Genomic DNA, 9163 nt, shown 5'->3' on the forward strand with positions numbered 1-9163 from the left:
AGCTGGACGATTCATAGGTTGGCATTCCCGTTGTCTGCACTGCACTGCTGGGGCGATTAGAAAACAAGATCTTTGGATAATGGGGCACTTCAACAGAACAAGACAGGGAGTTGTTTATGAACTTATAAACCCCGTATTACTTTGACCCCTTATTTTTATTAGAAAAATCAACCTTAGTCCTTAGCTTGTTGCGCGACTAGCGACTTATCGACTATTTTTTATCACATTCCTCTTCGTTGACAGTCCCTGCGTGCAGCGCGTTGTTAGTTTTGTGCAGATACGGATCCCGTTTGGTGGCACTAGACAATCCTCGCGATCCCGCTCTGATCTGTGCGAATAAGTGGCACGCCTGCGTGGAACCGAGGAGGACTTGAGCTTGAGCAGGCGACCTACACTGATTTCGCCAGAAACGTTCAGAATCCGACGAGCTACCGCAAAATGCAAAGCCAAATGCCTGAAAGAAACTAGAACTATTGCAGATAGGTCGCCTAAAGAAAACTATTGCAGATAGGGGGTGGGGTTTGTCTAGACCCCTGAAAGTTTCTCCAGAGTTGGGCTTGCCGTTCTAAGCCGGATGATTCTCTTACTTTGCTGGGCAAGTGTATGGGGTCATGTAACCTAATTTTTGCTGCTTACTTTCTCTTCATCCCCTTTCTAAAATGATTGTATCCAAAACCTCGCATCAATAAAATTGTTCAGGCTGGCTTCTGACCCGCTGTAGTTTTTCCTAAAAAAAATTACATAGCATAAGCACAGTGATTACAACCTCATTTTGGATTGCTGAGGAGCTTGATTCTAGGGGTACCGCAAATGCACGCGTGTAGTGTACTGAACCGAGCTGTTGGTGAGATGACGGAAGGAGCAGCGATCGAGAAGAGGCCCTGCCTGTCGTCACACGAGACCTGATAAGAAGAAGAGCAACAACCTGGAGATCCGCCTGGGGCATGTGATGTGATCCGGATTTGGACGAGGCACACATGATGGGCGCACGGAGTACGGCACCCCCAATCCACGCCATATCTGCACAGGCCAGTGGCGCCCCTGAACCTCGCGTAAAATAAGGCAGCCGCGTGAGCCATGGATGAGAGCGCCATGCCCCCCCTCGCCGCTGCCGACCTGGTGCGGTGGGGTGGCGCTGGCGCCTGATCCTTTGTCCGGTTTCATCAGCCTCGCAGCTTCGTCGGCCCGACAGGGCGCGTGGACGCCTTGATCCCCCCCACTCCGATGACACATGACACCCAGGAGGACCAGGAGACGACAGGGCGCATCGCCGTCCTCCCGTCTCGCGCGATCCTGGAGATCTCTCCGAGCCCCCAGCTCGAAGCCTTCCCCGGAACACGCGCGCGCGGCGCGGAGGCGCACACGGGGCGGCGACACGGCCGCCCGCGCCGTGCATAGCGGCCGCGGTTCCTGCCGCCCATTTTTTGAAAACACGGGGTGAATGTGATTGTGATACTCTCTGCAGCATCCATGGGACTGGGATGGGATGAGTTTGTTTGGTCTCGGACTCTCGGTCCATTGCTTCGGCCGGTTGTGATGACCCATCATTGACATCCTTTACTACTGGAATACTCCGAACGAAGCCTGCGAGTATGCATCGCCACCACCCCTGTTCCTTTTGTCAGTTCGATCGTATCAAGGAAGATCTTCCTGTCCTTGCAAAATTGTTCAGTGTCTCACTGTCGCTGGTCCCTGGACCCCTCATGCAGGCACACATCACTACATCAGCTAGGTAGCTAACCGGTGTGGCGAAGCTGAGCACCGGGGTGGATAAGGATAGCTTTACCAATTCCCAGCCTCGCAGGCCGCGGCTGCGTGAGCCCAGCTCCGGATATGCACTGGCACTCTGGCGCCGTGACCCGGAGCAGAATCTGATACTCCGTGTGTGCGACGACACAGTGATCCTCCATTCATTCTCGTACGGGGCGTCCACTTTAGGAAAGAATCTTTCTTTCCGGTCACCCGAAAGGGCCACCACGCACGGGGTTCTCCGCAACCGAGGCAGGCACCCTACCGGATACGATACGATTCCCATTCCCCCCGCAGCGATCCAGTGCCTCTCCGCCCAAGAAATATCATGGCTTTCCCGGCAAAGCTCAAGCCCTCGCTCTCGCTCCCTCTGAAATCTCTCGCCCAGCTCACGCGCAGGCAGGTCTCGACTCTCGAGGGAGGAAAGGAGTCCTATCGCCTATGGGTGGGTCGCCGCGATCGTCTCGTCGGCCGTGCGTATCGGCGGCTCGTGGGCTGAAAATTGCGCGGTTCTGGTTCCGAGATCTGCAGTGACAGGGGTTGCTTTGCCCTGCCTTGCCTTGCATGCCAACCACGTCAGCCTCCTGCATTGTTCCTCTTCCTTCCTCTTTCGGGGTTAAAGGAGCAGTCTTCAGGACATGGAGGACACCTTTCCTTTCAGGGAAATCTGCCTCGGAGGCTGGCACTGACTGCACGAATAGAGTTAATTTCCTGAATGCCATTGAAATTTTCGCCAATTCTTTGAATGCCACTAAATGGCATTGAAGAGATTTTTTGTGTCTATGACATGTGGGGTCAATGGCAACCAAAGGATTAGCTAAAATTTTAATGGCATTAAGGGAATTGGCTCGAATAGAGTACGAATCCGTGCCATGCCCGAAGATATGAGCTGCGAAGATTAAGAACTGTAGAATCCCATTTACAATGTTCTTTCAGCAACCTTCCGTGCCGAGTACAGAAATGCATAGTACATCAGTAGTTGCTGGCTTGCTGCTGCTGTAAATGGAAGATAATGAAAACTTGCACTTACTAGTTCTGAAATTGAGCTTCAGATGACCGAGTATTGTCGGCAGACTAGTACTGTCGTTGTTGCATGGTCTTTTACTGGAGCCTTTCTATTTTCTTTCTTAATGAAAAAGCCAAATGGGGGAAGGTAGGATACGGTTGTCCACGGTTACTCCTCACCTGCCCAAGATCCTTTCCATCCCTGATTCTCAGAATCCGTCCCATGTTACCAACAAGAGGAGAGGACCTCTTTATTATTATTATTATTATTATTATTATTATTATTATTATTATTATTATTATTATTATTATTATTATTATTATTATTATTATTATTATTGAGGAGAACAGGAGGGGCCAGCCGCTGAGGAGAGGGACTTTGCCTGGCGTGTGCCGGAACAGCTCAAGCAAAAAGATATTTGCGTTTGAATTTTCCCTCCCAAGGAAAAAAAGTTCACGTTTGATTGGTCTATGGCATATCAGCTGCTTTGGAAAACCGTGTGCGTCGTCCAGGCCATTTCCCTTCTAATCCGGCGGTCGGTCAGTGGTGCCCTAGCCCCCATCATGGAGTGGTGGCCCCATTCCGACCTTCTGGATGCACCACTGCGCAGGATGCAACTTGGCATTGCCTGACACTTGTTGCCAATACAATTAGGCAGCAGTGAGCTAGTAGGTTAAAGAGAATTTCAAGCAAATTCGTGCCATTGAGCAAGAAGTAATACTTTTCAATCTTTTAACCGCTACAAGTCTGCAACGACCATCACCATGACACAAAAAGATCTTCTCTCCCATGCGAGTGAGATACGCATGACTGCAGAGCACTATTCAGAACAGTGAGTTGTGATGCACAAGCTGCCCATCTATCATCTTATTATGTGGCCAACAAACGGAGCCTCCACGTTCGCTCTCAAGGTCTAGAAATTCTCACGTTAATCGGAGAAAAATAGAAAAAATAAAAATTACTCACCACTGCCATTACAATAAAAATTAGCCTAAAATACCATTGAGCCTAATTAAAAATTACCCACCAATGTCATTATGAAAAATTAAACATAAAATACCATTTAGCTATGTATCAGTTACAAATATATTTTTTTCGAAACGAGGCTCCACCCCAATTCCATTTCAAGCAACGGAATTACAAAGTTCAGTAAACAGAGACCAGGATCCCGGGGGAAGATCGGGGGAGGGGGGGCCTAAGCTTCCTAACCTGACTTTCAAGCTAGAAAGTTCAGCTGACCGGACTCGAATCGTAGGCTTCCTAGGAAAAGGAGCGTCCAACGTAAGGAAAGCGCGTTATTACAGACCGATACTTGTTAAAAGAAGCCACAAAGAGAGACCACTCTAGCATCCCAAAAGAAACAGCAGTTCCTAGAGATCAGCTTCACGCCTCATCCTCATCTTCTGTCGCGGGAGTCGGTGGCGCCGGCAGCATTCTCGGCGTCGTGGCAGCTTGCTGCGCCAGGGCACGGTGAGCATAAGCGAGCAAGCTTTTGACTCCTTCCAAAATCCCCACTTGGAAGTCCTCCTTTGTCAGACCTGCCCAATAAGTCATAAACGCACAAGCATGTGTCAGTATTTCGGCCGGATGCCGGATGATCTTTCCATCAAAGATGGCTTTGTTCCTGCCTTTCCAAATTGCCCAGCACACTGCTGCAAAGCCGAAGTGGTGAATTGGTTTCCCGTTGGGTAACCAGCGTTCAATCCAAAGTTTGAACTGTGAACAAGAGTTAGGAACATTGGTAGCTCCCAGACAAGATCCAACCATGCCCCAAATGCATCTTGCAACAGGGCATTGGAAGAATAAATGATTGCTAGTTTCTAATTGGCCACAGAAGATACAAGAGGGGTTACCCAGCCAGTTTCTCTTAATCAGGTTTTCTTTGGTTAGGACAGCATCCTTCTCCAGAAGCCAAGTGAAAATTTTGATTTTGTAAGGGATTTTAGCTTTCCAAATGTGATTAAAATGACCTCTGGACTGGCCAGCTGTGAGATGATCATAGGTGCTTTTAGTGGTGAACATCTTATTTCGCCCCCACTTCCAGCTGACTTTGTCATTAGCATCTTCAAAATTAAAGGAGAAGGTTGCATCAAGGATATCTAACCATTCCTCAAAGAAAGATGGTGGAAGCCATCTATCAAAAGGCAAACGTCCGTTTGCATACAGAACATTGTAAACAGAGATGTTTTTATTTAAGCACCAATCGAACAGCACAGGATGGAGTATGCAAAGAGGTTTATCTTTTAACCAAATATCCTCCCAGAAACGAGTATTCTTTCCATTTTTGACTTGTAGCACTCTCCCCCCCAGATAGACCTGTCTGACTTTCAGCAGATCTGTCCAAATGGGTGAGTCATCGATTTTGTGAGAGACCACACTAAGTGGGCTATCTTTTACATATTTTTTCTGCACGAGATCTTGCCAGAGACCGTTCTCCGTTTCTAATTTCCACCACCATTTACATAAAAGGCTAATGTTCATTTTAGAAATGTCTTTAACTCCAAGGCCATCAGTTACAAATATATACTATTAATAAAAACTAAAGCTAACAACAATCAATCAAAATAAAATGAAAATAAGAATAATTATCTGCATAATATTATTAAAGCTCAACAAATCAAATTGTTATTATAGGTAGATCATAGTTGAATTGTTTTAATCAACAATAAGACATAATTTACGATAATGAACAAAATGATGTATGGTAAAAAAAATAGTATAACCTTCAAGTAAAAATACAACGACATACAAAATTTTGAATTTTCAATACTAGCCGCGTAAATACGCAAGCTATACGCCTAGTTTATTATTATTTAATAATGTTTCCCTGACGCCTCTCCTGATCTTCTTTATACTTTGACCAGACAGAGACATTGGCCACCTGGGAGACGAGAAAGTGAAAGGGAAGGAATTCGGGGGGTCCGGTCAATGCAGGCTCCTCTCCTCACACGGAGCGCGTTACATGGGCGGGCACAGCAAGGGTGGTTGGAAGGCCTCTTCAACTTTCAACGGCGTCAGGTGAGAAGTTTCCGCGGCGAGATCGAATCCGCTGGGATACGCGGTTGACGCAAGCGGATCGGCAGCGAGAATGTGAGATGCCACCAAAGCGCTACGGAATTAGGAGTTGATGAGAGGCCATGACCTCTTCTCGGCCGGGTATCAGTAACGTATGCAATTTCAAAAGATTCTTAGATTTACCGTTGATGGAACCACTACATGGGATTAATTCCCATGCTGATGTCAGACGAGATATTCTATCTGCATGTCAATGGCGTGGAGTGGACATCTCAGCCTTCTTGGCCATTAACAAAATGGGAGAGAGAGACAAGAAGTAGCTCTCTGCATTTTTCTTTAAGCGACTCATGCCCAGCATTTTGATGGTTTCGTGTAAACCAACAGTCTTGCGAAAATGGCAGAGGTAATACTGTACTTACTCTCTCCATCCATCAACCAAACAAGTATATTTCTGGCAAAAATCGAAGTCATCTTAAAAACAATTTAAATATGAAGCTACTAGTGTAACCTTTTGTACAATAAACATTTAGAAAATGTGCCCATTAAAAAACATTTAAAAAATTTGACTAGCTATTGGCTGGAAACTTGTAAAACTTTGAATTCCAAGCCAAAATGTGTTTTTATAATGATGGAAATAATTTTGAACTGAGGAGCTTGTGTAAGGCGGAAAAAAAAAGAGTTTGTGCTCGATCCTTAACAATGCCATCCATGGAAAAGCTTACCGAATAATATTGCTCACTACTATATCATCTTGGTTTGTTTTGGATATATTATTGTTAACAAGTTGGCTCATTGCGAAACTCAGCAACAACTATGGAAAAAAATGCAAAAATATAAGGGATGATAAAAATGCTGTATAGTACCGTGGATTGTCTTTTCTCTACATCTTGGTTTGTTTTGGATATGTTGTCACTGGTCAGAAATCCAACAGTGGCTCTCTGTGGTCACAAATACACGATGAAAATGCCGTGACCATATCACGATCCATGAGCATTGATGCTGCTGCTCAGCATCTGAGCTTCCTGTATGGAGTAATCTGTAGGGGCAACGCAACGCGAGGGCACTGTTCTACGTGACTGTACCATCTGACGCGATCGCAGGACGATCTTCCTCCCATTCACTCGAGGATCCGCTGCCACGGGATCCCTCGAATTCACTCCGCAGCAGTGTCTCAGTCAAGCCTGCACCGATCCCCGGCGAGCTTGACGGGTTTGATTGCCCCGGTCGCTGCCGGCTGTCGCGCGGCTTGCAGCTTGTCCGGTACGAGGAATTCATGGCGTACGGTGGCTGCTGGGCTGCTGGCTCTGCCTCCTCGGTAGCGAGATCTTGAGACCGGCCCGGCCGACGATAGAACGAACGGGGGACGGCGTACCGGAGATTCAAGGGCCCAGTCGCCGGCGGCCGGTTCAGCGGCGCGGCGGTCGTCATTGGTGCTGCCGCTGCGCGTGATGGAAGACTGGAAGGTTCACAAACACGGGATCACGCATGCAGGATCACCACCGCACCCTACTCCAACTCTATCCTACCCATTGCGTCATTCTCGACGGGATCAGATATTCAGATCACACACTTGATACTAGTTGATAGTAGGATGCATGTTCAAAAACGATCCGAATTCTGTAAAAACAAATCGTAAAGCATGCAGCTCCGCGCAATCCAAACGCACGCTGCGCAAGAAACTAGTATCTCGCGAATCCGAGGGGATGTGCTGCTATGAATCAGCTGGAGTAGATTACAGGTCGCCTAGAAAGTAGAGGGTCGTTCGGCGTGGCGGCATGAAAAGCCACGCAGGATACGTGGCCCATGCACGCGAATCACACCAGCAGGAGAGAGTAGGATCGCAAATACCAGCGGGGAGAGGCGCCAAACCGCCGGGAAAAGAAAAGAAAAAAACAGATCCGGGGCAGCGTCTGCGGACGTGGGGGAGGCAACTGGCAAGGCAGGGAAATCCCGGCCGGATCGCCGCGCGGGCCCCGCGGATCCGCGCCCGGATCGGCCTGGGCCGCGGGCCCGGCGGGTTTACTCGATCCGCGCGCCTCGGATCCGCCTTGAGATCTCGCAGGATTGGATTTTCCCTTCCCACGCATTAATTCTCCCTCCTGCTTTGCTTTGCTAGTATCCGCTGCCGAGTCGCCTCCCCCTCCTCGCCTTTCCACTTTCCACACCTGACCAGAACCTGTATATATACGCGCGCCGCGGCTCCGCCTCTCGTCGCAGCCGCCCGGACTTGTTCTTCTTCTTCTTCTTGTTGTTGTTGTTCGTTCCTTCACAAGGCGAAGAGCTCCTTCCTCTGATCCCCCACTGTCACTGCAATCCGAATCCCACCGCGTCGCATCGCAGAGCAGGAAGGTGGTTGCTTCGCGCCGTGTTCGGTTGGAGATTTGACTGTCGCTGCTGCAATGGCCGCCGCCGCTCCATCTCTGGCGCCGTCCCCGTCCCCTGCCACGGCGCCGACGACGGCCGCGTCGCCCAAGGCCGGCGACAGGAGTAAGGTGGTGCCGCTGACGGCGGCCGACGAGGTGGAGCTGGAGGAGAAGCACGTGCTGGCCGTCGACGACAGCTCTGTCGACCGGGCCGTCATCGCCAAGATCCTCCGCAGCTCCAAGTACAGAGGTAAACATCAATCCGTCTTTGCCAAGGAAATTTGTGCTTCTTCTTCTTGACCGATTACGAATTGCAAGTCTAATTTATCTTGTTCTTGATCCCGCGTGCAGTGACCACTGTCGATTCGGCGACGAGGGCGCTGGAGCTGCTCGCGCTGGGCCTGCTGCCGGACGTGAACATGATCATCACGGACTACTGGATGCCCGGCATGACCGGGTACGAGCTCCTCAAGCACGTCAAGGAGTCGTCCAAGCTCAAGGAGATCCCGGTGGTGATCATGTCGTCGGAGAACGTGCCCAACCGGATCACCCGCTGCCTGGAGGAGGGCGCCGATGGCTTCCTCCTCAAGCCCGTCCGCCCCTCCGACGTCTCCAGGCTCTGCAGCCGGATCCGATGATCTGATCGTCCATTCGTGCCCCCGCCGGAGTTCGCTAGGACTGATTAGTACTCGTAGGAAACCATTTTTTGCTGTTTCTTTTCCCCATTTTTTGGACATAGATGATAGATCTGCTACTGCTGCTGCCGCCTCAAAGAAGAAGCTAACATTTGGGGCCTAGGTAGACTAGAGCTTAGGAGCTTAGGAGTGGGGGATCGAGGGGAGCATTTGCTTTGCTTGCTCCCTCGTGTGACCCGCTGCTGCAAAAGAGAAGATGCCAAAAGCGAAAAGGAGCAGAGGTCCTCTGAGATGCTCTTCTGTTCAGAGAAGCCTCCCTTCCTCTCGACGCCCTGTAACTGATTGAAAAAAAAGAGAAAAATTGGCATCAGGGCAACCTGTTAACCTTTGCAAGA

General features: G+C 49.3%; 1 protein-coding gene across 1 annotated transcript; it reads left to right on the top strand.

Moving 5' to 3' along the window:
• Window positions 1–7915: 7915 nt before the first annotated feature.
• LOC120642087 (two-component response regulator ORR6-like) lies at window positions 7916–9163 on the top strand. The gene is made up of 2 exons (XM_039918486.1): window positions 7916–8383; window positions 8485–9163. The coding sequence occupies exons 1-2, from the start codon at window positions 8170–8172 to the stop codon at window positions 8769–8771; spliced, it is 501 nt and encodes a 166-aa protein (XP_039774420.1). The 5' UTR covers window positions 7916–8169; the 3' UTR covers window positions 8772–9163.

This window comes from Panicum virgatum, chromosome 7K, assembly GCF_016808335.1.
Source record: "Panicum virgatum strain AP13 chromosome 7K, P.virgatum_v5, whole genome shotgun sequence".
Classification (NCBI taxonomy): Eukaryota; Viridiplantae; Streptophyta; class Magnoliopsida; order Poales; family Poaceae; genus Panicum; species Panicum virgatum.